This window comes from Carettochelys insculpta, chromosome 13 (genome assembly GCF_033958435.1).
Source record: "Carettochelys insculpta isolate YL-2023 chromosome 13, ASM3395843v1, whole genome shotgun sequence".
Classification (NCBI taxonomy): domain Eukaryota; kingdom Metazoa; phylum Chordata; order Testudines; family Carettochelyidae; genus Carettochelys; species Carettochelys insculpta.
The window spans coordinates 41,380,747-41,407,811 of record NC_134149.1 but is presented as its reverse complement, the minus strand read 5'-3'; the positions used below and the strand labels follow the sequence as shown (position 1 = coordinate 41,407,811).

The 27,065-nt window shown below is 43.2% G+C and overlaps 1 protein-coding gene across 1 annotated transcript; it reads right to left on the bottom strand.

Annotated features, from left to right (window-relative positions):
• Positions 1–348: 348 nt before the first annotated feature.
• On the bottom strand, positions 349–27,065 carry CENPI (centromere protein I). Its single transcript, XM_075007861.1, has 20 exons — positions 26,837–27,065; positions 25,948–26,085; positions 23,128–23,246; positions 21,655–21,762; positions 21,054–21,102; positions 19,706–19,752; positions 16,223–16,312; positions 14,458–14,586; positions 13,995–14,159; positions 13,627–13,747; positions 11,755–11,846; positions 11,298–11,415; positions 11,145–11,209; positions 10,495–10,592; positions 9,484–9,619; positions 7,423–7,547; positions 6,209–6,257; positions 5,830–6,063; positions 1,655–1,696; positions 349–707 (listed from the first exon to the last, which is right to left on the bottom strand). Exons 1-20 carry the CDS (start codon positions 27,063–27,065, stop codon positions 576–578), a joined length of 2,286 nt encoding a protein of 761 aa, XP_074863962.1. The 3' UTR covers positions 349–575.

The following is a 27,065-nucleotide window of genomic DNA, read 5'->3' as shown; positions in this document are numbered from 1 at the left end:
TACTGAAAGTAATATCTAAGGAGTCAGTTAAGTCAGTCTGTCACAGATCCCCTAAACTAGCATAAACAGACCACCACCACCAAAGACCCAGCAGGTTCCTCAATGTCCCAGGCAATACACACAATACACTAGGAAGGTGTGCCTGTGTGTGGACATGCACACACAACGTGCCTTGTTGCATGCTGCAGTGGGAGGTCAGGAGTCATTTTAGGCGAAGCAGCACTGTTAAGTGCCACCATTAAATAAGAAAAGCAGGAACATTTGTGCCTTAGTTGAAGTAGACATTCCAGTATGAGGAAACTGTTACCAAACAGCGACGTTGTCTTTTGCAAACTCAGCAGCATCACATCACAAAAGTTTGGCAGAGACAACAGGTTCAGTGAAATTGGTGGAATAAGGTCCATTCAACCATTCTCTCTCTGTTCTTGTTTTCCCCAGGGCACATCAGTATCAAAATGTACCATGGTTAGCTGCTCGTTTACTTCTTCCCATCGACAACGGAGGAGTCAGAGGCAAGGCCCACCATACTCTGCTTTCCTGGTCTGGACAACGAGAGAAGTCCAGACAAACCAATCTTACGCCTGAACATTCTTGGACTTGGTTTGGGAGGCCTGGGAAACACGATTGATGCTGCTTTCGATGAAGAGTTTCAGGCCTTGTAATCCCTGCGCGTAGAGATATTCCAGATACCAATTCCACCTCCTCCCCTACAGAAACAAAACTGAGTGTTAAGTGTCTGGGGCCATAAATGCAGTTATACTCCCCTCTTGCCTCAGTTTGGAAACATGCAAGTCCAGATGGTAAAAGCATGACTACACCTAGCTTGCCACACAACTGTGCATCAGCACAAAGATTACATCCCGCCTCAAGTGACTGGACAACTCACAGGATTTCTCACCATTTTAAATGTGGCCTACCTAGAGAGTGATCTAAAGTCATTACCACATGGGAACTACTCAGGAAATACATAAAGCCCATGTCTCCTTGGCAGGGCCAGCAAAGTGGCTGAGGACTGAATGAGCCATAAAACTCTACTCTCCTTCTCACAATAAGAAGTCATCCTAGTTCAAGTTTGAAGCACATTGAGGGGGCAACATGAGGGGGAAGCTTGAACCGTCACTGCCTAAGCTGACCCTCTTCAGTGGAGCATTTCTGTATCTAGTGCCATTCACTAGCAGTACACTCACTTTAAAACGGAAAGAAAAGGATGTACTGATACTCCAGAATATTCACACAATTTAGACTCATACTAGAATGAGTGACAAGCAAATTATCCAATAGTTAAGAGGTAACTAGAATTTCTCTGCCCTGAGGCTACATTGATTGTAAAGTCAGAGCGTGCAGGTAAGTAGGTCAGTCCATTTGGCTGCTATGCCAGAATGCTCTCAGACGAGAGTATGCAGCTCTAGTAATCAGGTATCACACTGTCCCGTCTTCATTGTGAAGAGCCTGAACTATGTAGTGGACAAAACTGAAGCACACTACTCTGAGTCCATGAGTGAGCCTTCATACCCAGATTAGAGCCTACACTTTCTTTTCAAGCTCTTTGATTCTTCTCTTGGACAGGGTATTTCTGAAGATGTGACAATCACCCCTCTAGTCATATTATAGCTGATAGCCAGTTTCCATGTAATATTTACAAATAAAACATTACCTTAATTAAGCTGAAGTTCAAGGTTTTATCTTCTGGCCAAGCCTTGTGGGGGCAAAAAAATAGTAAACAGAGGTTAGATCACATGAAATCTTCTATCGTGAGTTGCTGAGCCTCAGCCCAGCTGAGTTCCCTCTTAAGGCAGGAGTCCCCCGAGGGCAAGGAAACTATGTCAAGTGTGAATATGCTCCAGGACTGGGCTGTAGCATTTTCTTTAGACCAGTTCATAAATGACAAGGCACCATCAAGAACACGCTGCCAAAAGTCAGTTATATTTATTGAACTCCTGTGCCTCAAAAACTAAGGAGCCACCATCACAACACTATCAAAGGGAGCAAGAAGAGAGCACCCTGCAGAGCTTAGTCTGTTACCGCACTGTTGCGGGGACCGGTCTCTGCATCTGCTGCACAGCAGCACCCTCCGGTGCTCGGGAAGAATTTATTCAGTCATGGAGCAGATTTTCAGGACAAGCAGGCAATGCAGACAAGTACTTTTCCACTCCTTTATTTTCCTAACAGCCTTTAAATTGGTTTGTGATTCCCATATAAAGAACACTCAGTGCTGCAGAATGGGGAATGCTGGCACTGCCAATTAGCGATGTCTTGATTCTACAGGGGGGTGGGAAGCTGTAAGAGGGCCTCAGGACAAAGAAGGAGAAGAACTTGATAAAAACAGTCTTCCTTTAATGCTGGAGAAGTCAAATTCCTCTCTCCCAACTTTTATCATGTTTAAAAAAAAAAAGAAAAAAGAAAAATCCCTCCAAAGTTTGGTTAAGTCAGGGTGGGCAATGATTTTTGCTGGGTGGGGGGGGCGGGTGGGACTTCAGTGTTCCCTGTAAGCCGTGCACCTGTGCAGCCACTCAGGAGAAATTCAAATGCTGCCCAGCTAATTAGGAAAGTGCTCACAGCTACATTTTGTGTTTCTGTTGGTGGTGCACATTCCCACATGCCTCGGTACACATAAAACATTTATTCTGCACATGGATTGAAAAAAAGAACCCCAAATAAATGGAAAATATTGGAGTGGCCCAAGGTTCCCTTTAAGAGTTTGGTAAGTGGTCAAGGGCTGCACTTTTTTATAGAGGCACTGCAGGGTGTGGGATGGAGTTTGGGTGCAGAAGGGAACTTGGGATAGGGGGACTAGGGTGCAGGAGGGGATGTAGGGTCTGAGGAGTTTGGGTGAAGGTGGGGTTGTGACATAGGTCAGAGGATTGGGGTGCAGGGTCCAAGAGGGGGTGTGGGTACAGGAAAGGATACTGAACTGGGGGAGGTATGCAGAGGTTTTGGGTTGTGACATGGGGCAGGGGAGGTATGGATGTAGGAGACGACTGTGGTATAGGAGTGGGCTGGAATGAAGATGGTTTGGGTGGTGACCTGGGGCAGGAAAGCATGACGACTTGGGGCATGGAGCTGGATCACAAGAGGGGTGGGGTGTTAGATGCACCAAGAGGTAGAGGGCCCCAGCAGCAGGACACTGAGCGACCTGGGGCTGTGGCAGGCAGGAAGCCTGCCTGAAGGTCCCAGCAGGTCACAGGCCCAATCCAAAGGCTTGGTGGTCTAAATTTTACCCCCACTCAAGTTAGGTGAACAAGCAGCGCTTGTTGTATTTAAAGCAACTGGGTGGCTCAAGGTAATATGCAGGGGTCTTTGAATCCAAGCAGCTACTTTTGGTGGAATTCTGTGCCGCTGAGCAAGAGCAGAATTAATGTGCCCTGCGGATTTTATTCTTTCCCCACAGAAAATTGCTTCATGTCACCTCCTCCAGAGCGTAGTCACCTCACCCACAGAGTAGTTGGGTGTGGGATGGGGCACTTCTGGTTTGGGTGTCAGGAGCAGCTGGGGGAAATTTAAATCACTGCTTTGGCTCTGGTCTCTTTAGCTATTGTATATCTTCTGGTCCTGAACACACCACCAATCAGTGGCTTCTACTCTGTGCTTGATTCCAGCTACTAACTGCATCTGGGCTGGGGCGGGAGGCAGCATATAGGACTCTTCTCCCCTGAACAAGCTCCTGCTGGGGCGAGCTCAGACAGCCCTAGGTAACTTCCTGTGGTGCTTCCTGTACTCTCATCTCCCCTGCTTCCTGCCCAGCTGTGGGGGTGGGCCACTCTGCAGAAAGCTACGTCATCTACTCCACCTTGAACCCAGACTCTGCCACTGAGCCCTGCCCTCTCTGTATCCAGACTCCCCAATCCACCAAGCCCCAACCAACTGAACGCAAACCTCCATTCTACTGAGCCCCTTTCCCTGGAGTACCCAGACTGCCCCACTGAACCTTCTGCCAGTTTCTTCCACACACCCTTGCTGAGCCCCCAGCCGTATTTAACTGGATTCCCACTTGCAGAATCCTATTCCCCCTACACCCAACTCTCCCCAGTGAGCCCATCCATCCAGATCCCATCCACTGAGCCACCCACACCAAACCATTCTACCCTCCACCTGGGTCCCCCCAGACTAAGCACCTCTACACATGTATCCTCCCTGGCTGAGCCTGCTTGTCCTACACGTGGATCAGGGAGGTAGAGCTGGGCATGCATGGGAGATATCGTCCCCTCGTTTGCTATAGAGCTGCACAAATGTGCTAATATGCTCAGAAAGGGAACTACTTGTCAAAAAAATTCCTGAATTTTGTAATCTGTATTGTTAGACATACTTGCTGACAGGTATTTCAAGTAAATTACTCAAATAATTGAAAAAGGTGTGATTACATTGTGTTATTTTGACAAATATATTCCTTTTTTTTTTTTTTTTTTTTTTTGCACGCAAATGTCTTCATGGGTATAAGCTGCACCCAGGCGCTGAGATTTTGAGGGCTGGATAGGGCTTATTAGTTTTCAGAGCTTGCATGTTGTGCATGTCCCTTGCTCTCTTTGCATTCTGCATGGACACCTTTTGGAAGTTCTGCCCGACACCAAAGCTCTTTGGTTTCGGAGCAATAGTTTAAAGTGCTCTAAAACCCACACACAAATTTGGATTTTACACTGAAGCATTGTGAAGGAAATCAGCAGTAAGTGAATACAGAGCAAAGGTAAAAGACAGGATAATGCAACATTTCCTGAACAATGGACTTGAAGGCTTGCCTACACTTGAACTTTCAAGAGTACATTTGATGCAAAACAGCTATTCTGTAACAATGTCAAGTGCAGGACTCTTATTGGAGAATAAGCCTCTCTTCCTGCCCTCCATGTGAATGCTGAAAACCAGGAATACAAAACTATTTATGTACATGCACGCCACCCCCATATTGCGACCTTAACTCAAAGATAGCACAATAGGATCCCAAAAATGCCAATAATTATTAGCATTTTTGTTACAGATGCTGTAAAACCCTTCGGCAAGACAGCACATGCGTAGTACGTCCATGGAGCAAAATACAGGTTTGAGAAAGGAGTAGGTACTTCCACTTGGTCTACATTCAAACGCTGAGGCCATGGATACGCCAGCCCCTCCTTTCAGGAGGTGCTATGTTAATGTAGCATATTCCAAAGTGCCAATGAGGCACTACCATAAATATGCAGTGCCTCATTAGCATAATGGCAGCCATGTGCACTTTGAAGCTGCCAGTTTCAAAACACCACCACCACCACCTGGTTTTCGAAATCAGACAGGCTGTTTATAAAGTCCCCTGGCTACACAGGCGGTGTTCATTTTGAAACCAGCAGTTTCGAAGTGCGCATGGCTCCAATTATGCTAATGAGGCACTGCATATTCATGGTAGCACCTCCTTAGCATATTCCAAAGTGCCACATTACCATAGCCCTTCCGAAAGACAACCACAAATTCTCATAGAACAGCCTCATGTCTACTTTTTATGTCCCTTCCCCACCCCTTATTGAACTATTGCCAGTAGTTCATGCCAGCTCCAGAGGACAGTTAAGGTTATGTGGCAGGGAGGACACGTAGCTTCAATTTATATTTTCCTGGTTTTCAGAAGTTTAAGTTTAGATATGCTCCACTTTCTAGAAGGGTACAAACAGACCAAAACTGCTCAGGCTGCAATGAACACAGAGCACTGGTTTCAACCCACCTAGCAGAGTACCAATGGTTAAAAACACAACTGACGTGATTAATCAACCAATGCCCAGGGATGGGATGGGAGGAGCCTGGGTGCAGTTTTCTAGATGACTTTAAGGTGGAGCGACTGATTCAGAGTGGCCCCATTATTGCTCACACCATTACCTGCTGCAGGAAGAGGACAGCATAGCCCATCAGGGCTGGATGGTGGACAATGTTGAAGCTGTTTCTGACCTCCTGCACTCTGGTTTTCTTCAGTATTTCTGGATCCAGGCGAATGCCTTGAGGGTGTATATCCTTCTGAAATGCACTGGATGTCCACAGACAGCCCACCATGGCCATTATGTACTGGTTGTACTCTTGGTAAGTCTGGCTACTGAACTTGAATTGCAGTATCGTCTGAGGAGACCAGAAACCAATTCAGTTTCACAGCACTGGTATACTACCCTCACTCACTGCAACTGTGTCATGAAAGCAATGCCCCCCCAACAACCCATTTTTAACCCTGTCTACAGTGTTTATTGCAAAGGGTTAGTCATGGCACCTTTTTGATCCGTTCATTTTCTTTTGCAGCTACCAAGTTGGTTCGATACCTAAAGAAATGAACACATGGAATAGACTTAAGTGTATGCAGACAAATACTAGCAAAGGTAGAAGGGCTGCTTTAGAATGAGTTAAAGACAGCTTTTACTCTCCCCTACTACAATGGCTGAGCTTTCCTTCCCCAAGTATAAATACTGACAGGAGGGCCAGCCTGCCTCCAAGGACTAGGGAGAAGGAAGGTGTTAAGAGATGAGCTGTTCTCATTAAGGTAACAGACTTTGAGGTTCCATAGTAAGAGAACACATGACTGGAAGGGACATCCTTTTTGCATGAGCAATGTGTTCCAAGCAAAATCAGGGACAAAAATCACTTTCATACAACACACATACTATAATCAGTGTGCAGTCCTGAAATCTAGCACAAAAATGCAGTGTGCCTTTAAGAAGGAGCCTTTTATTCAGCAAGTATAGAAAATGAAAGCCACTGGAAGTAATGGAACATGACAGTTCTGTACAAATAAGCACTGGCTGCTCTTATCTCCCAGAGAGCGTTCTGCCACGTTAATTACCCTACAGTCTCCTCAGAGAGAAACCGCATGGACAGCCCTACGCCAGCTGTCAGCAACTGGCTACTTCTCTTATCAGATGCAACCACTGGAGCTAACACCACCAAGAACAGCAGCAGTTCAGTAGGTCCTACAGAGAAATGAACAATGCACTCGCCAGGCTGGCAGGCAGCCTCCGGGCTCCCTAGACTCGGAGGCAGCAAAACTCCTCCTATGCAGCGCTGCCCTAAACAGTGCTGCACATTGCTTCCTGTTTCTGCTAATGTGAGTCTAACAGAGCACAAACCTGGGACTTTGAAGTTCTAGGTTCAATTCCTGACCGATTCCTATTCAGTGACTGACTTAAGCTCTCTCAGAGTACTAAGGGAACACCTACCTACCTACCACACAGATGGCATCCAAAGGAGGGAGCAGTGTCCTAAGACTTGTTTCTACTGTTATTTGGGATAACAATACGGAAAAGGTTGAGAATCTCTGCTGTGAGGTACATGCCCAGCACTCAGAATTCACACAGGGAGGGGAGAAAATACAAATGATTTCATGGAATTCCCGTGCTCTTGTTTGACAAGATGAAGAGCGGCTTCTCCCCCAAACAGGTGATCAGACTGGAAGAATCAGTAAGACTGAGAGCTCTCCCCCATTGTTGGTACCTGTACATAATGTAGCAGAGCTGGTTAAGGCTGACAGAATCCATGCTGAGCAAGGCTGGGTAGAAAACTCCAGGAGGAGGCATCACCAACAAGGGTAGGTTATACTTCAGATACACATCACATACCTGAAGGAAGGAAGTAAATCCAGATGAGTTTTTAAACCATGACCATTATCAATCCTTAACAACTCCTACGGAGAAAAATTATCATTATGTTACTTTCATGCCCACCTGTTAAGTCAGACACCTTGGAAGGAATTGTGGGGGAGAAGCAGTTCCATTTGTTCCACCCTACTCACACCAAGTCCAGAGGTGAGCAGTGACACCTTCTAATCTGATCTCCTGTATAAGCCAGGCCATAGAACTTCCCTATTTTAATTCCTAGAGCAGAATCTTTTAAGAAAACATTCAATCTTGATTTCAAAAATTGCCATGGATGTAGAATCCACCATGATTCTTACAAAGAAGAATGTGTAAATGTCAGCCTAAACCTGCAAATTAGCCTACACTCTAGCACTGGGTGGTGGAAATCTAATCTTCCCTTTCAGTGAACATACAGCAGTCACTCACCTTCTCATGGATCATTCATGATGCTTCCGTATCTGTAGCTTGGACCAGACCAGATCTGACTCAGCAGCAGATCAATGAACCACAAAACTGTGACCAAATAATTTTCATCAGTTAGACGATTTAAGTAATTATATTTGGCCCATTGGGATTCCATGGTCACAGCAGAAAGCTTTGAACCCCAAGAGATTTAAAATAAATAATGCGTTTTTTATATATTTTGAATTGAATTTGTTTCCTGCTACGTATCACTTGACACAGAAAAAGTGTGATTTATTCATTATTTGAAACCAGCAGGCAGCAAAGTTGATTTAAATCAGTTTAAATCTCAAGCTGCATTTGCATTTTTAGATCATTCTCCCAAAGAAAGTTTAATTCTCATTGGTTGGTAACCATTAAAACACGTGGAATTTGCAATCAAGTACATTTATGATAAATTTTGTATTTTTTTGCCAGCCATAAGACAACACGATATTGATACACTTTTACTAAATCAAATAGATTAATGTATTACTTTAGATTTTTACTTTGATAGAAGAAATGCATTTCTGATTTAGTAGATTAATATTTTTCACTTGTGATTTTTACCATGCTTGTTGTGGATAAAAGCATTTTAATGGTTATTGGTTAAAAAACTAACATGGTGGAAACAAGAAAAAAAATTATCACTTTTTTACATTTAAATAACCAAATGATCTGTTAAATAAGGGAAATATTAATAAATTGAATTAATTACTTCTGGTCACAAAGGCTTTAAGATTTTAGAAATATGACACCTCGTCTCATATATTGTTTTTATCCCTGATTGAAAAAGAGGAAGACAAGTTTTCTTGCTTTTCCAACTCACCAATTCCTCAGCTTTGAATCAACTGGTTAATTCAACCAATTCTGTTAAGAAGCTGGTTTAAGCACTTCAGCAAACTTTGGTTGTAAGTGTTTAGCTGGTGAATTCCTCCAGGTTCAGAAGTTTGACTATTTTAAAAACTCTGGCAACAAACATGGACTACTTGAGTGTTAGTTATAATGTAAATTCTTAACAGTTTATATCAAATGTCAACCTTAATATTGTTGCCAATATTGAAAGGAACATTCTGCCTGAAAATTGAGGTTTTTTTTTCAAGTTAGGTTAAAAAAAAAAAAAAAACCACACAGATTGGCAGTGTCCATTCAATATCTTGCTATTGCGTGGTGGGTGGGTGTCTCCGTATCAACAGCTCCCAACACCTTTAAAACCAATAAAAGTTTCTGTGACAGCTACTTAGGTCCACACTTCAGCTGATCTCCTGGAACAGCCAGGAAGAGAGTTTCCTCCTCCTCCCTCACCTCTTTCTGAAACCTAAGACCTGTCAAGTAATTAGGAGGTAATCGCACTTAATCAGGGATAACATCTACAAACTACTACAAGGAAAGAAACCTTATGCTCTTGCACAGTGAATTGAAACTGCTCTTACAGAAGAAAGACATCTTAAAATTCTGAGTAATGGCATATACATACTGTCTCATAGAAATCCAGAATAAAGTACAGCAAGAAAGTAGCATTGTTCTCCAAACGCAGTGCTACACTGGAGATCCACCCGACAAAGTGGATCAGCTCAGCCACAGAATTCACCAGTCCAGAAAGAGTGGTGTCCCTGCAACAGCAGTAAGCGAGACAGATAATACCAACACAACTTGTCAGCTTTGAAATAGAGAAGAATTAAGCAGAATGACAAGGGAACTCTAAGTTGCTGTACCCTCAATGCTGAAGTCAGAAATGTGAAACAAGGATAGAATCTATTAAATTTAATAGAACAGAGTTATTCAAAATACTATATTAAACATAGCCACATCACTGCTGGAAGGATCTTGACTTCAATTTGGTGAGTTTTGGGCATGTATATTCTCAGTGTTAGTATTTTTACAAACACAACTTTTTGCATCACTGCGTCAGTGTTACAGCCCCAACCCTGCATTGACAAAATTAACCCCAACCTGCCTACTTTGTGGTCTATGATTAGTTGGAATACTTGCTACACTGACAATTTTAAAAGTGCTCATAAGTCAGAAAGCAAGGGATGTGAATTAAGTGTTCAGACGGCATGAGAGAGCTGGGTATGAGAACCTAGGCAGACGCTTGTTCATTTCTAAGCAAGAAAATAATGTTTGTCAAGCAGAAATAAGTGAAAAAGGAATTTTGACTTGTGGTATGCAGAAGCTGTCCAGCCAAATTCAAGAACTAGTTTAAATACAGTGATGCAAGTGTACTCTATCCTATTGGTACATTCATTCTACTCGAGTACTACGCTGCCGGAAAGACATGCAAAATATCAAGAGCTGTACTTTTCATAAAGTTACTGCAAGATACAAATAAACCATAGCAAACCAAACAGAAGTGACAATAACAAACTAAAATAAGAATTAAGCTAATTCTCTGATTCTCTAGTTAGCTTTGTGGCAGGGAAGAAAACAGGGTATTTTAATGCACATCACACAAATACTCTATTGTGTGCAATTCAGATGAACTTACAAAGGACTGATTTTAGGATCAGACTCTATATCCAACTGTGTCACATGCCAATTCAGCCAGTTCTGCAACAGCTCCTTCAGACTCTCAAGAACACTGCACTGGGGAGGGAAGGAAAACAGTGGATTATGTATAACATAGAGAGTCTTTAAATATTAAATAAAATGGCCCATCATTTTCAAAGTATGCCAGGAAGGTTTCAGAGAGTTTATCATTAGGACTAGGACACACACTGAGGAGAGAGCTAGCTGAGATGTCCATGGAGATCTGAGTACACCTGCACTCAAGGCAAGGAAATTAACAGAAGGAGTAGCAAGTGCAGGAACACAGAACTCAGGCTGAAAACAACAAAAGAAAAGAAAAGCTGTCTTGCTGGATTGTACCATTCTAAAATCAGCACCATGATGGGTGCAAACATCCCGGATTATTTCCCTAAAATAAATATTAAGTAGCAGGCATCCCAAAATAATTACTGTCCCACTGTGTATTTTAAACCCTCTCTATAAACCGGAGTGGACCCAGGGTGGACAAGCCCGTACCCAATGCCAAACTGGGAAGTCTGTACTGTTGGCTATAGATTACTTCACTGCCATAAAGGGGACAGCAATACCAACAAAGACCTTTGTGCGTACAGTAGAATGATGTTGAATTACCTTAAAATAAAGGGATGATGTGAAAAAAAGCTGCGCCAGAGGCTCACAAAGTTGTGGTTTCATTTCTGGAAAAAAAGATAAATCAAATATCTGTGGAAAAATCCAGTCCACCTTGAGGTGATACAGATCAAGATCATAGTCTGGACAATGTACCTGAGAAGCTGCTAAGGGGAATCCAGCTCACCAGTCTGAGGACATGCGATCGACAGCAGAAACCATCCCAGAGGGAAAGGCTCTTATACAAGAATTCTTCACAGGAAGAGAACCCTTCCTGAAGGATACCAGATTAAAAACTTAAGAACACAAATCATCACGATCTTTTCCCTTTTCTTACTCCCTGGCACAATTCAGTAAAGGCAGAGACTACCCCACTTCCACTCCCTCATGCAAGCCACCAGTTAATGATTGCAGTTTCCCAAATTATCATTCCTCCAGGAAGAGGGATGAGTTCAGGAAGCTGGTCTTGTGCTTTCAGCACATTTTTGCTCATCTCTTATTGCTGTTTCTAAGGTTGTAATCTTTAAGGAATCCCACAGGAAATGGATGAGTCCCAAATACAACCTTAAGATAGGCTTAATTGAGTAGAAGGCTTCATTAAGTAGGTGCTTACCTGTAAGAAACACTCTGTCTTGTAGATGACATCCAGGAAGTCCTTGAACTCTTCTTCATACTGATGATTATCAATCTTATACCAAGTGCATTCTAAACCAGAAGGAAAAATGTAACAGGGTACTAGCAGTGAAGACAAGGATGCAACGAGCCCCTTCTTTCCCCCGCAGTCCTGAACAGGTACTGAAAATTAATGACTGGAAGGAACCTCAAGAGGTCATCAAGTCCCATCCTCTGCACGCATAGCATGACCAAGCACCATTTGGTCAATGTTAGGCAACTTAGGTTATGTCTACACTAGACATAGCAGTCAACCGCTGAGAAGCAAGTTTAGCTACACAAATTGCATAGCTAAAAATCAATTTATCAGCAGTCAGCTGCTAGGGCTGTCCTCACAGAAGAAGGATGACAGGAGCACTTTTCCCATTGACCTTCCTTAATCCTCACCACTCGCAAGGAGTTGCAGGGTCGATGTTGACCCCAGAGAGCACCATTTCATGCATGCACAAAACAAAACCATGGAACATTGACTAAGCAGGTCGATCTTCCATGGTAGTGTGGAAACGGGCTTAGGGTAGAGAGTGGATGGCACAAGTGGCCCTCCATCTTAGTGAGTCGCAAAACAGTTGTACTCAAGATGTTCTCCCAGGAGAGGGTAGCTTTGCTAATTGTATTTTTGTACCTAGAATTCAAATGATGCACCAACTGAACCATAGCAGCTGTATGAATGGATGCAGATAGAGCTCACAGCACTTACGGTCAATGTTGTGTGCAATCAGCACACACCTCACTTACTGGTATTAATAAAATGACATGCATGTTAAGAAAGAAAAATACATGGCATGGGCAAAACTCAGTGTATCAGGCAAACTTGCACATGAGCAATGGTAAACAAAGTGTCTGGTAGGCCACCCACACAGAACCCTGCTGGGCCACATGTGGCTCTCCGGCTACAGGTTGCCCACCACTGATGTAGACCATGCATGACATGTATTTAACCTGCTCTTTAAAATATTCTATGATGGCAATTCCACAACCTCCTTAGGCAATTTATTCCAGTGGTTAACCACTCTGACAAAGTTTTTCCTAATGTCCAACCTAAACCTCCCTTGCTGCAATTTAAGCCCATTGCTTCTTGTCCCACCAGAGGTTAAGGAGAAAAATTCTTCTCCCTCCTCCTTGTAACAACCTTGTAGGTACTCGAGAGCTGTCATGTCTCTTCTCAGCCTTCTCTTTGCCAGACTGAAAAAACCCAGTTCTTTCAATCTTCCCTCATAAGCTACATTTTCTAGACTTTTATAGCTTTTGTTGCTCTTCTTTAGATTTTGTCCAAATCTTTCCTGAAAAGTGACACCCAGAATTGGACACAGTACTCCAGCTAATGCCTCAATCAGTGTGTAGAAGAGCAGAATTACTCCTCGTTTTTTGCTTATCACACTCCTGCTAATACGTCCCAGAATGAAGGCTGCTGTTTTTGGCAACTGTTGACTCATATTTTACTTGTGGCTCACTATGACTCCACATCCTTTTCTGCAGGACTCTTTCTTAGGCAGTTATTTCTCTTGTGTGCAACTGACTGTTCCTTCCCAGGTGAGTGCTTTGCATTTGTCCATATTGAATTTCATCCTGTTTACCTCAGATCACCTCTCCAATTTGCCCAGATCATTCTGAATCTTACCCTGCAAATCACTTGCAACATCGCTCGGCTTGATATCACCTACAAGCTTTATAAGTATATACCACAATCTAAATTTATTAAGATATAACGGCATATCTTCAAAGGCAGTCACATATGCCTGTATAGATAAGTACCATTACAGCCTCGAAGATATCCCTTCTCCTCCCACCATGCCTGGCAATGTTTATTTCCTACCTTCCTGAAGAGTCTGGCCCATCCAATAATAGAGCCTCAAATAGACAGATTCATCTTTGACACAATTAATATAGTGAAGCAGCAAGGAGTTCCGTAGCACTGAGCCCATCTGGGAAGGAAACTACAAGAGAAACCAGAACAACCAGCTATTGCATATCTGCTCTGAAAGATGCCAAAACAAAGCTGACGCTATCAGAATAGTGCAGCACGTCTCTACCCAGGAATATCCAGGTTTTCATACAGTATATCTTTTTGGACCTGACAACATGAGCACCTACTGCCCAATAAGTAGGATATATCATCTATCTCCCTCCCTTGGTCACCTTTAAATTTACACACGCTCATGCTGAGGCCTTCATGCCACTCACCTCTAAGCGGTGGATGTTTTGTAAGAGCTGGGAGAAGGTTTGCAGCTGCTCCACTGGGAAAGATTCATTATGACTGAGGATGTCAGCATGGCTAATCTCCTGACTCCTAGTAGGCTTGTTTGTGTCAGTGTTACACACAGGCAAAACCAACTGGGTATTCCATTTCTGTAGAGGGAAACAGGAAACTGAAATTGAACAGCAAACAAGATTTCAGGACAGTCAGATAAATATACTATAAAGACGACAACTAACAGTAGCACACACTGGGAGTCACTCACTCATGCTTGCTTGCTATTTGCAAGACGACATCTTAGACTTGCAACGTAAAGTCAGAGTGGGGTACTCATTTCCCATTAAATTACATTATCTTCCCCAATATCTACTCATCTCTAGCTCCTTTCCATAATTCAGCAGAGAAGAGACTTGGCATTTGCTAGTATTCCCATAAGTTCTCATAACTTACTCTCTTCCGGGACTGGGGGTAGCCTGTGCCTAGAATTAGTTGCTGGGATGTTGGAGACGTTCCCTGATTTCTTCGCCTTATGGTATTGATTGCTGCCTTCCATAAGCTTTCTGAGTTCTTGAAGTAGGTCTGAAAACATAATCCAGGCATCTATGTGTTAGGCCAAACTCTAAGGCAGAGTGACAGAAAAATCAATTGTCAATTTGATACACATCACTACGGTCATATTTATGTGCTCTATTGCAAGGGCTGCACTTAACACTCCAAACAAGGTGCAACATTTGCCTGTCATAGAACAGTATGGCTTGTGTGTCTCTGGACTTATTCTCTTTTGACTACAATCTGAAAGATGCTCCCCCTTCTCAAAAGGTAAGGAAAAAAAGTCGCTGAGATCTCAAAGGCATGGGAATCTGCATCTATTTTAGGATCACAATACTGATATATTTGCTATCTATTCACAAAGACTGGATCTGAGTATCCTATGCATTAAATAAAACTTGCCCAGGCACAGGTGTGTATTTATACTGAACACCGCATGCATTCAAAACTGCAGCGAGATCTGCCATAGAAGTGAACTGAGTAACCACAGCTGTCATTGAACAATGAAATAGGTTTCTAGATATCATGGAAGAAAACTTTTAAAAATAACTAAATGCAAAATTGCCAATATAAGGTTTCAGATTAACAAAATTTGCATCAGTGAAGCTACAACCAGTTTTTAAAACCACAAACTTATTGTAAACCCATATGCAGGAAATCTAAAGTTATCTTAAAATATATTTTAGTTAAATTGTTCATAAATTTTCTTTTTAAGTGAAATGGTGCAATTTTTATAGATATGAGGTCAAAGCCTAGAAACATCTTTCTCTTTCTTTCTTTCTCAGGCATGCCAGTACCAAAAATTCTGACTACTCCCACAGATAAATCTGCAGCATAATAAAAACCACAAATTTTGGGCAATGTAAAATAATCTGAAACAAACATTAAAAACATTAAAACAAATGCCAAAAGGAAAACTTGGTCTGATTATGTGACCTGATTTCACACTGTAGTAAGTAAAAGCCTCAATTTTTGGACCTGGACAAATCTTCTTCAGTGGGGTACCAGAAAAGCCAAGGTAGCCTTGCTACAAAAAGTATGCCCAGTTTGATGCAGAGTTCTTGGAGTCTTTGTATAGTAGTAAACATGTTGTAACTTCAAATAATTTGCTGTGTACACAATACACAAACATTTATTAAAATAAAGTCATAAAGTCTGTTCCTAGGTTGAAACTCCCCCCAAATCCATCTCAGAAACACTATCAGCATTGTCACCATTACCTTTCATATAGCTAATGCTTTTCAACTTAGAAATAAGAGTAGACATTAGCTTGTTTACCTAACTGCTGGCTTCATTATTACTATTGTGCTGCAATAGCATTGAAAGTTGTTTGGACTATGACCAGCAAACTCATAGTGAGATATTACCTCCCCCTACAGCACTCATGATCAAATACACAAGACAAAAATAGTATAATAAGAGACAAACAGGCAACAGAGGATAAGAATAAGAACGTGATAACACCTGGTCTTCTCTGCTGAATCATTTTACATGTCTTTTCACTTCAACATAAATAAACGATAGCAAATCCTGCAGAAAACTTTTTGTATTTAATGGAAAGAGCATACAGAATTATTCTTTAACCATTGAATCATGAAGTAAGCCTGCCTGCTCATTTAGGAAAGACAGAACAGACTTTCATTTCAACAGTCACACGATTCCTCACCTTCACCTTTGCAGGCAGAGTTATGGACACCAGCTCAGGGCAGAAAAGTTTGTACAATGATAGGAGAGCCTGCAGATGAGGCTGCATTCCCTGGAAGAAGATACAGAGTTAAAATGTGCAGTATAGGGAACAGTCAATTGATACTGTAAGTCTATACACTAGTATTATTAATTAGCTCCAAGTAGCATTATACAACTAAGGAGGGAGGAAAAGGAGAAAGAATATAACATTTGTACCAAAGCTGGAAATAAAGAAATTCAGGTGCAAATAGAAGGAGTTTCAATGGCAATTGATAAAATGACTAATAAATCACAATTACTGTACAAAGTGTATATCATTATATCTATTTTGTCTAAATACACACACAAGGACTATAGCTACGCAGTGTGCTGCTGCCAGCAGGATCATGCAAACGAGGTACTCATTTATAAGTCGTGTTGCTCATTTGCATACCGTTGCATGATTGCTGTCCCAGCAGAGGCTTCAGTTGCCACAAAACAAGCCATGTAGATAGGCATCTGCTGACCAAACCCCCACTAGCCAACAGGCCCTTATCCCTCATTTTTGTCTGCGGAACAGAGCTCACACAGGAGTGTACAAATGAGATATGCAATTTATAAATGAGTGCCACATTTGCATGACTCTGCTGGCAGCAGCATGCAGAGTAGACATAGCCAAGTGGTATTACTGTGCTAGCCATACTCCCCAGCTGCACCCCATTATCCAAGGAGTGAACCAACCACTGCACAAACTTCTTGAAGCGCTACTTATTTTTAAAAATATATTAATAGCCATCTCTTACAGGAAGAGTTCTCAGTGTACCTTCTGTAATACAAAGTAATATCCTCCAAGATATTCTTAAGGGCACCGCAAATGTTAAATCAGGGTGGGGAGATGGAGAGGGATGAATTGTGCCACACAAGCAAAACTGACAATTGTAGGAATTTATAATCATTCTAAGACCTCTGTGAATACTACCAGTCCTCCTGTAACTGAGGTCTGTAGCAAGATTACCTGGACATAGGCGCAGCCCCACATTTTGTAACCTACTTGTTCCCTCAAAACAATCACACAAGCCTTTACTTCTAGTCATGAAGTCTCAAAAGCACCATTCTCAAAATCCTCATGGCAGCAAATCCAAAAGGACAGCCTTCCTGCAGATCAAATGCCACTGAGATTGTGTCTAGCTACAACTTTAAGACTATCTAGCTAGAGGTTTAGTTAACGTCATTACTGGTGATCTTTTTGTACCACAGAAATGCTGGTGTCCATGCAATTGCTAGCCACATGACTACAGTTTGTCATTCACTGGTCTTCCAACATCACCAAGACTGAACTGTTGCTGATGGTGGTGGTAGTGGATGGGCTACGCTACCACTATGCTCATAGTTGATCCTGGCCTGACGCTTAATATGGAGCAACCAATGAAGAGAGAAGACACCAGTCTGGTACTCTTCAGTCTCTCCAGCACCCATGTTTCAGTCCTGTAGAGCCACAGCTTCATATTAAGCTTGACTGATTTCTGTGACTATCAGAATATCAAGGGTCTAGAACTTGACTGTGCTGGCTGGTCCTGCTATACAAGGGTATGTATCTTTTGAACATTCTCTAAAACTGTCCGTTTCTCAAGATTCAGCATTTGCGAACAGCTCAATATTTCATATAGAAAGATTAATGTGACCTAGTGAAATGACAGAAAAAGTGAGACTTTGGTCTTCAATGGCCTGGAGTAGTTTGGAACAGAAAATCATTTGCACCCCCCTCCCCAACTTCTCTCCTAAAACTTCTGCAGCAAAGCCCCAAATCATTTGTTTCCTTCCCAATCAAAAGCAGCATCAGTGAAAGTGGACGGTTTGATTTTAAAAAGTTGAAATATTTTCTTGGAATTTTTGTATTTGAAGAATTCAACACAAAGACGACAACAACTATGTTAATGGATATAGCCCAGGTTAGTGCCTCCCAGACACAGCCTGCCTCAGGCGCCTCTGCTCCTCCTTCCTCACAGCCCCCTGCCCCCCAGTCCCACATAATTCAAATTATCTGCTTCCATACTTTCTCCCAGACCCTGCACCCCTGCAAGTCAGTCTGTGTTCCCTGCAATATGAGTGCTCGGGCAGCCACTCAGGTGATTTAGGTGCTGCCCACTTGATTACCGGGGTGCCCACAGCCACCAGCATGTTTTTCTATTGATGATGGACATATATTTTATTTTGCCCATTTATTGAAAAAAATTAGAGGGAAACACTGGCCAGAATCTTCTGCTTCACCCACACACCTCCCAGACCCTGCACTCGCTTCCGAATCCAGTCCTGTGCTCCTGGTCAGAACCCCCTCCTTCTCCCAAACTCCTTCCCAGATTCCACACCCTAATCCCTTACCCCAAACTCCCTTCTGCACCCAACCTCAATCCCAGACCCTGCCCCTCCTCCATTAATATCATGGTCAAGGGCCTCACTCTTCCATTTACCAAATTCTTTGAGTGGCCCTCCATCAAAAATTATTGCTCACCCCGCATTACATTCTGTGTCATGTTCTAATTCGGAGCTGGACAGCTTGTTACCTATCAAGAGTGCATTTTATGATCCGTGATCTCACTTTATAATCTTTTAAAAATTTGCTTGCCTGTAGGAGGTAGGAAACTACTCTTCCCTGTGTTTTCAGGCTCCCACTACGTATCTTGTAAGAGGAAGAAGAAATGCTAGGCTAACCACAAAGCCACATTTGGGAGCCTAACTTAAGAGTAATTAGCAAAGGGAAATAAATGCTGTCTAGAAATGACTACAGGATACAAGAAAAGGTGAAGGGACGACAAGGAACTGGAGAACACCTAGCAAAGGGTAGACAGAGGACTGGCCGCAAAGAGAACAAAAGAGACAACCAATCAGAAAGAAAAGGTAGAGAGAATAAAAGTATGGGGTGAGAAGAAGCAATCTGGTAGTTAGAAGTGACCTGGAGTCAGCGTATGAGGTTTTATTCCTGACTCCGATATTTATTTCAACAGCTGTGCAATTCACAGCGTTTATGCCCCACTTTCTCTTTCACAGAAAGGAAGCTTGCTTCCCACTGCTTTGATATTCTTGGACAAAAGTATAAGAAATATTAAATGAAAAGATGAGTGGAAGACAAAAGAAGGGAGTGCAGGAGAGAAAAAGAGAAGGGAAGAGATCACATTCAAATTGCTGTAATTATATCATCCCTAGCTGTAGTTTTTTTTTTTTGTAAGTTGCCATTGTGTGGTGGCTTGAAAGGGATACCAAGTATAAATTGTGGCTGTGTATGGTTAGATAGAGCCCATATGCTAAATGGCAAGCTGTATGTGCAGTCCCTGGCATTCTGATGGCTGGAAGCTACTCTTTTGCAGTCTAACTTCCTGTGAGATTGTTTTTGTCATTGTGTTTTTTTCACAGGACACATTAACCATAAGAGTTTTAAGCCCAATTTCAATTATATTGCTAACTCATTTCAGTATTTCTAGTGACTCACCATCTTTGCCTGTAGATCTATCAGTCTCCTCACACGAAAAGGCTTAACTGAGAAAAAAAAATTAAGACCATTATGGGTAGAATATAACATAGCAAACATTTGGTACAAATGAGAAACCTCTTAGCCAAGGGTGGGCAAACTACAGCCTGCAGACCACATCCCAGCCAAGGGCCAGGTTAAAATGACTGCTGAGCACTCACTGGGGAGCAAGGTCTGATGTTTATCGTGGGCTGCACTGCTCCCAGAAGCAGCAGCACAGGGATCTCAAGTTCAGTTTGAGGAGTGGCACAGGCCCTAAGGTAAAATCTTCCAAGCAGACCTGTGGGGAATGGGTGTCTCCCTATCCCCATCAGCTGATGTAAACGCCCTCTGGGGCCCCTGCCGCCACCACTACCACCACCAGCTACACAACAGGGCTAGAGAGACTTCTAGCAGCCTGCCTCTGCGCTGATGTTGGCATGTCCCTGAACCCCAGAGGTGTGTGCAGAGTCGTTGTCTTGTCCATAGGACAGTTCAGAGCATCACCCTAACTTTCACACTTTGGGCCCCCCGATGACCACCCCGCCATCCTATGGATGGGACCTTCCTCCATACTCAGGGTAGTCCATGGGGCCCTGGATGGGCTGAGGCTAGCAGCAGGGGTCCCCCCAGCCCCACTCACTGGCTACATCTACACTAGCCCAAAACTCTGAAATGGCCATTTGCATGGCCATTTCCAAGTTTTAGGCTAGTGTAGACACAACCACTGTAGCAACAAGAGCCACAGGGAAATAGAGTAAGGCAGCAGCCTGCTCCACCCTGCTGCCATCTCCCAGGCCAGCCTGGTTGCTGCTGTGTTGAAGTGGAGCAATTAGGCTTGCCTGATAGATGGTGGTGGAGCAGAGCAGAGCAAATCAGTGGGGACCCCCCCTTTAGCAGGGCCTCTGGGGAATGCTGAGTCACACCACTTCCCTGTAGCTCCTGCTACAACAGTGATTGCAGGGGCTGCCAATGCACCAGAACAGACCAAGTTGCAAATGATAATAGCCAGAAACAGTAGGAATAGATAGATCCAGCACCAGCTTTGTATAGAAATTATTGGTCGAGGTTTTCTGGCCTGTTATGCACATTTGCCTCAATGAGCATAAATGGTCCTTTCTGGCTTCAAAGTTTATGAATTACTGAAGCCATCATGTTGTTATAATAGGAAAAAAAAAGTCACTGGGGAAGATAAAGGCCATCCCCTTTCTGAACACATGGAACCAGAACTGTATCACACATAATGGATGGTCAATGCATATTTATGTTCCAGGTGGCCCTATCAACTGGACCCACAGGAGCTCCCAGGAAGCTGACTGAATGGACTCACCACTCTCTTTTCTGGTTAGCAAATACAGAAGATGACAAACATAGGGACACTGCAAAGAAAAGGCATTGGTAAATAATCTGGTTCATCAAACATAAGAACATAAGAATGGCCATACTGGGTCAGACCAAAGGTCCATCAAGCCCAGCATCCCATCTGCCGACGGTGGCCAATGCCAGGTGCCCCAGAGAAGGAGAACAGAAGACAAGTGATTATCAGGATGATTATACTTCCACTAGACACAACTAACAGGTAGATATCAATTACTTAACTAAACCTTCTGAGGAGCTTGCTGCCATAGTGAGGTTGAAATGCTTCCATCAGTCAATCAGTTCCCACGATGCAGAATGTGCACCAGACTCCTCACAAGGCAGCAGTATTTTACGTGTCCTTGCTGTCTTATGTATACATTATTTATACAGTTCTGCATTCGGACTGATAACCAGTACATACCTCAATAGTTTCATTTCACATCATTATGCACATTCCTTGGTGGAGTTGTCCTGTTGGGACCCATTGGGAGATGGCCCTTGATTCTCAGATTAGGTCTAAACAATTCATAAGCTGGTTAACAAAGGACATGAATTAATTCTCCTGTTCTTACCAGCTTGTCATCTTGTAGGGAGCAGAAAAAGAAGCCATAGAGCGCATGAAGGTTTTCTTTGTGATCAATGAAGTCAAACATTGCAATCAGCCATCTTAAGAAGAGCAGCTACAAGGAAACAAAAACAAAAAAACATCACCATGCTATAAATGAGGGAAAAGACTAGATGGACAGACTAACATCCCACTTCACAGGGACTTTAAAGGTATCCACCCTCTTTGAGATCAGCAAGGCTCCTAGGGAATATCTTTGGTTATGCCAAACTGCTTAATCTCCTGGTTATAGTACTACAGCTTGGGGAGAGCAGTTAACGCTAAACTTTAATGGAGCAAGTGCCCCGCTTTTGAGCGCATACTAACCTCTAGGGAATGGATAATTTGAATTTAAACTGCTCCAACTAGTCTCCCACCCACCCACCCACCCACAAAAAATATCCCAGATATAAGGGATTCCAAGATAAAGACTTTGGTCTATGTGCCTTCAAGGATTATTTGAGGCCATATAATGTTCAGATCGTGAATGATCATGACAGGCAGAAATATGTTTCTGCAGTTTGGAGAAAGGCTTGACACTGTTGAGCTGGGGCAGGTAATGTTTGTTTGGGTGGGTGGAGGCAGGGGGAGAGACTCCAAGAATTTGGAACGTGGTCAAGGACTGCACTCTTCCATGATGTTGAAGGTTGGATGCAGAAGGGAGCTAGGGGTGATGGACTGAGGTGTAGGAGGGAGTTTGGGTGGAGGGGGTTGTGACTTGGGCAGAGGTCTGGGATGCAGGGGTTTGGGTTGTGACCTAGGACAAGGGGGAGGGAAGCACAGAGCGGGAACAAGTGTGTTGTGACCTGGGGCAGGAGTTGGGGTGCAGGAAGAGGGGCAGAGAGTTGCTGGAGGAGTGGTTGGGGTGCCAAAGGCAGGCTCTGCCCAGGAGACTTACTTGGGCAGCTCATGACCAGCAGCCCTGCAGGGCACTGAAAACAGGCTCTCTGCCTGCTGCAGCCCCAGACTGCTACTGGCCAGAAACAATAAACTGGCCAAAGAGCTGAGATATTTTGCAAGGTGGCAGAAGCAGTGCACAAAGCCTCCCCTACCCTCCTGGGATCCAGAGCAGAGAGCTACACATAGCAGGAGCCACTTAAAGCAGCAGCTGGCTGCTCTGTACCTGAGGCAGTCCATGGGACAGATCCAGCAGTTTGGTGGGCTGTATCTTGCCCACCCCTGCTAGAAAGGGAAACTGCTTGCACCAATATGCCTAAGAAATTCAAAAGCATAGAATAAGCAAAAGTTGTGCCTACTTCACACAACTCTGCCAAAGACCTGCTATACCAGTACTTGGCTTCTCTGCCAGTTTTGCTAAAGGATACCAAACTTTGTGACGACTTCGCATATTAAGCCTCTGGATTTTCTGCTCCTACAAGCTGCATGCTCTGAGCCACCTGTCCCCAATAGCTATTACTACTACAAGTGTTCATAAAGTTACCTGGGTGCTACCAGAGCATTTGCCAACAGAGAGCCAGGACACAGCCGAAACCACTGAACTTTCTGCTATTATGGAGGCTGGAATCAGGCACTTCAAGATTCGAGTATTTACTGCATCGGCTAAAAAAAAAAGACCATTTAAAGTAAAACATTGCTTCAAACTTCCAGATTCGTTGGCATGTCTTACACAGGTGAGGCCATCCTATCTTTCTAGGTCCTATTATTTACATATTTGCAGGCTGTAATAAGACTAACAAGGACTTCTTATTAACAAAAATGGAGAAAAACGTTACAAAATCTTTAAGACTGGCAATAGTCAAAAGTAGGAATCAGATTTGCCTCACATAGTTTTACAAATGTTCCTCTCCAGATCACAACCCCCTCCTTTACTTAAACTCCCACCGAGACCCCACAGCTTCTCCTACATCCCAATCCCCTACCCCAAGCTCTTTTCTGCATCCCCTCCTTTAAATGTCATGGCAGAGTGCAGACCTTGACAACTTACTAAATTTGTGGAGTGGCTCTCCGAGAGCATAGAGTAACAGAGGAAAGAAAATGATACAGTATTGATATGCATACTATCTTTATTACCCTAGATACCTGGAGTTTTATTGACACATGACCTGGACAAAAAAGGAATTTCCTTTGAATCAGCATACGGTAAGCATCTGAAATCATTTTGAACTATACATTCAAGTGGCCTGAAAGCTAAAACCAGCATCCTTATCTTCTGGTGTTATTAAACATTATAGCCAGTGTCAAGTTCATCCTAACTATCAATAATGTCCACTGGAAATAAAATTAAACCATCTGAGAATTTTGATATTGGAATAGTGTTTAGTTCTTAGAGTCAGGCAAAAGTAACAAGAATTCTTGGTGACTATTTGACTAAGGAACAAAACATTTGCATTAGCAGCTGGTTTTTTTTGGACATAGCATCTGAGTCAGTAGTTTGACAATGCTTGAGAGAGACTTAGGACTACAAAGCAAACATTGTTCCGTACTGGTATATGAAAAGCACCAGCGTGCCTATTTAAACTCAAAACTTTAAAGGTCAGAAGGAATCACTGTGCTCATATAGTCCAACTTCCCACGCACTGCAGGCCACAGAACATCACCCACCCATTCCTGTAATGGGCCCATAATCTCTGGCTGAGTTTCTGAAATCCTCAAACCATAATTCTCTGGGTCTGGGGCAGGCAAAGTATGGCCCATGGACCAGATCCAGCCTGCTGCATGCCACGGCCCAGAGGGAGCCTTGGGCAGTCCCTTCCCCTACCTCACCCAGGCCATGCTTGGGGTGCAGGCAGGGAATGAAGCACCTCTGCCCCCCAACAGGCAGCTAGGGTGCTTTGAGCGGTGTGCAGTGGTGTGGAAGGCAAGGAGCCTGCCCGAGGGTCCCAATGGGCCGCTGGCCAAGAGATATCTAGGTAAGCACCTCCCAGCCACAGCCTGCTCCTGGTGTTCCAGCACCCCCTTCCCTCAATTCTCTGTGTTCCCCATCCTGACCCAGATCACAACTTCTTTATGCCCTAGGTCACAATCCAAACCCCTCAACCTCCTCCTTCCCATCAGAATCCCCTCCCATACACTGCACCCTCTCTGGAATCCCAATCCCCTGCCCGAAGTCACATCCCCCTCCCAGACCCCAAAGCTTCTCCTACACCCCAGCTCCAAGCTCCCTTCTGCACCTCCTCTATGTCACGGAACAGTGCAGCCCTTGACAACTTACTAAATTCTCGGAGTGGTTCACCTATCAAAAATTATTGCCCACCCCAGTCTAGCTAATTCTGAGTTCTGCCACGAGTGAAGCATATTGGAAGAGAAAACCTCTTGAGGTCTCTTCCAGTTCTGTAACTATTATTTAAAGACTTTAAGTTAGAGAGAATTCAGAGGAATAGGCATGTTAGTCTGTAGTTTCAGAAACAATAAGCAGACCTGTAGCACCTTAAATACTAAAAAATTTACAGCATTTGCAACATGGTGCTAGTACAGGGGAGCTAGAAAAGGAAACTAAGTTATTACTCAGGACAAGGAGAAAAATCTGAATAAGAGTGAAAAGTGTTGAAAATGTCACTCATTTCAAATGTTATGAGCAGGGTGTAATTACTAGTTTCACATCAGCAATTTAATTCTTTCAAAAGGGTCACAAATTATTTTAGGTCAAAAAAGGAAGCTATTAAATAACCAGAAGAAAAATATCTTCCAAAATCAAATATGTTGCTTTAGGATTTTGAGGCAGAGAACTGTTATTTATTTTAAATCCACTGGATCACCATTAATTTAAAAGCTAAATGGTGGCCAATAATTTCAAAGAACACATTTTATTGAGTCTGCACTGCCACTTTGTTCCTTTGTCCATATGTGATACAGTAAAAGTTGAAGCTAAAAAATAAGCAATCGTGCCAGTTTTTTCCATGAAATCATGAAAAAGGAGAAAAGAAACCCAAATAATCACAAGCATGTTCAGAAAGAAAAGTTTCTAGGGACTCCAAGACTTTAAGAGATTTTATAAAGTAAGTTACACTGCAGTATTCTTTTAAATACTGAAGACAAGCAGTCATTTTTCCCCCCTCTATATATTTACAATTTTTAAGCAGAAGTATTCCCGGTTCCTACTACATTTTCTACACTTATTTTAGGAAATACTCAGAATTTGCATTAAAGAACTTTAAGGATGCTATAAATTTACAGTAAGCAACAAACCATGATAATACTACCACTATAACATTTGTTCTCAAAGCCATGGATGATGGCGGGGAGAGGGCAGGAAGAGAAATTCGTTCACAGTGAATACAAGAGCAATTTCTGAAGGTTTTACCAAGTCGGCCACTGAGTGCCACATTCAGCAACACATCCACTCCTTCTGGGGATAACCCTCTCTGCAGGCCAATTGTTTCCACAGTAGCCAAATGTTTTTGCAGAACCTCATTCTTTCTCAGAGGAATGTAGTCTTTGACTTAAAAAAAAAAAAAAAAATTAATACACCCTGAGACACACTTCTCAAAAGGATGGTTATGCCCAATGCATTCTGCCCCCAAATCTGTCTCCTGCTCTTTAACACTTCAAAGCTATGTCTACACTAGCACAAAACTTTGAACTGGCCATGCAAATAGCCATTTTGAAGATTACTAGAGGTGCTGAAATGCATATTCAGCACCTCATTAGCATGCTGTCTGCCACGGCTCTTCGAAATTGCTGCTTTTAGCTGCCACGTGGCTCATCCAGACAGGGGGTCTTTTTCAAAAGGACCCCACCAACTTCGAAATCCCCCTATTCCTATCAGCAGATAAGGGGATTTCAAAGTTGGCAGGGTCCTTCCTGTCTGGACGAGACACGTGGCAGCGAAAAGCGACAATTGCGAAAAGCCACAGCCGGAAGCATGCTAATGAGGTGCTGAATATGCATTTCAACGCCTCATTAGTAATCTTTGAAATGGCTATTTGCATGGCCATTTCGAAGTTTTGTGCTAGTGTAGACATGGCCCAAGAGAAAACACCATGATTTGCAAAAGCTGCTGTCCACCTAGAGCTCTCATTAACCGCCCACCAGTAAAGCAATGGGGGCGGGGGGAAGGTTAGAAAAATTATTACAAAACCACAAAGACAACAGCTGCATGTGAAACTATTTTGAACATTTAAAAATGGACTAGATTTCAAGGTGATAATGCCCTTTTCAGTAGCAGAAGAAAAGTCCTACCAATATCTTACCACTCTCAAAATAGGTCAGAGCTTGCTCCACTTGGTCTTGTATGGTGTTGCCTGCCTGGTTACCAGCAGATGGGTGCTTTTCTCTCTCATGTTTCTGGGCACTTTTCAAGTCCGCAGTCTTTGGGTCAGCTGTTCTCTCTCCTATCCGCCATGCAGAAAGATCAGTTTGGCTATGAGGGCGAACCTGCAAAGCCTGCTTTGGATTCTTGGCATTCTCTCTTTGCTTCAT

Bases quoted from the DNA above. Each gene is read 5' to 3' on its own strand.
- CENPI (XM_075007861.1), bottom strand. From the start codon at position 27,065: ATGAAGCAAAGAGAGAATGCCAAGAATCCAAAGCAGGCTTTGCAGGTT. The intron at 19,753-21,053 runs GTGAGTCCATTC...TTTTTTTCTCAG, and splicing joins GCTAACCAGAAAAGAGAGTG to TTAAGCCTTTTCGTGTGAGG. The intron at 6,258-7,422 runs GTACCAACAATG...TCATTTCTTTAG, and splicing joins CTCTGCTACATTATGTACAG to GTATCGAACCAACTTGGTAG.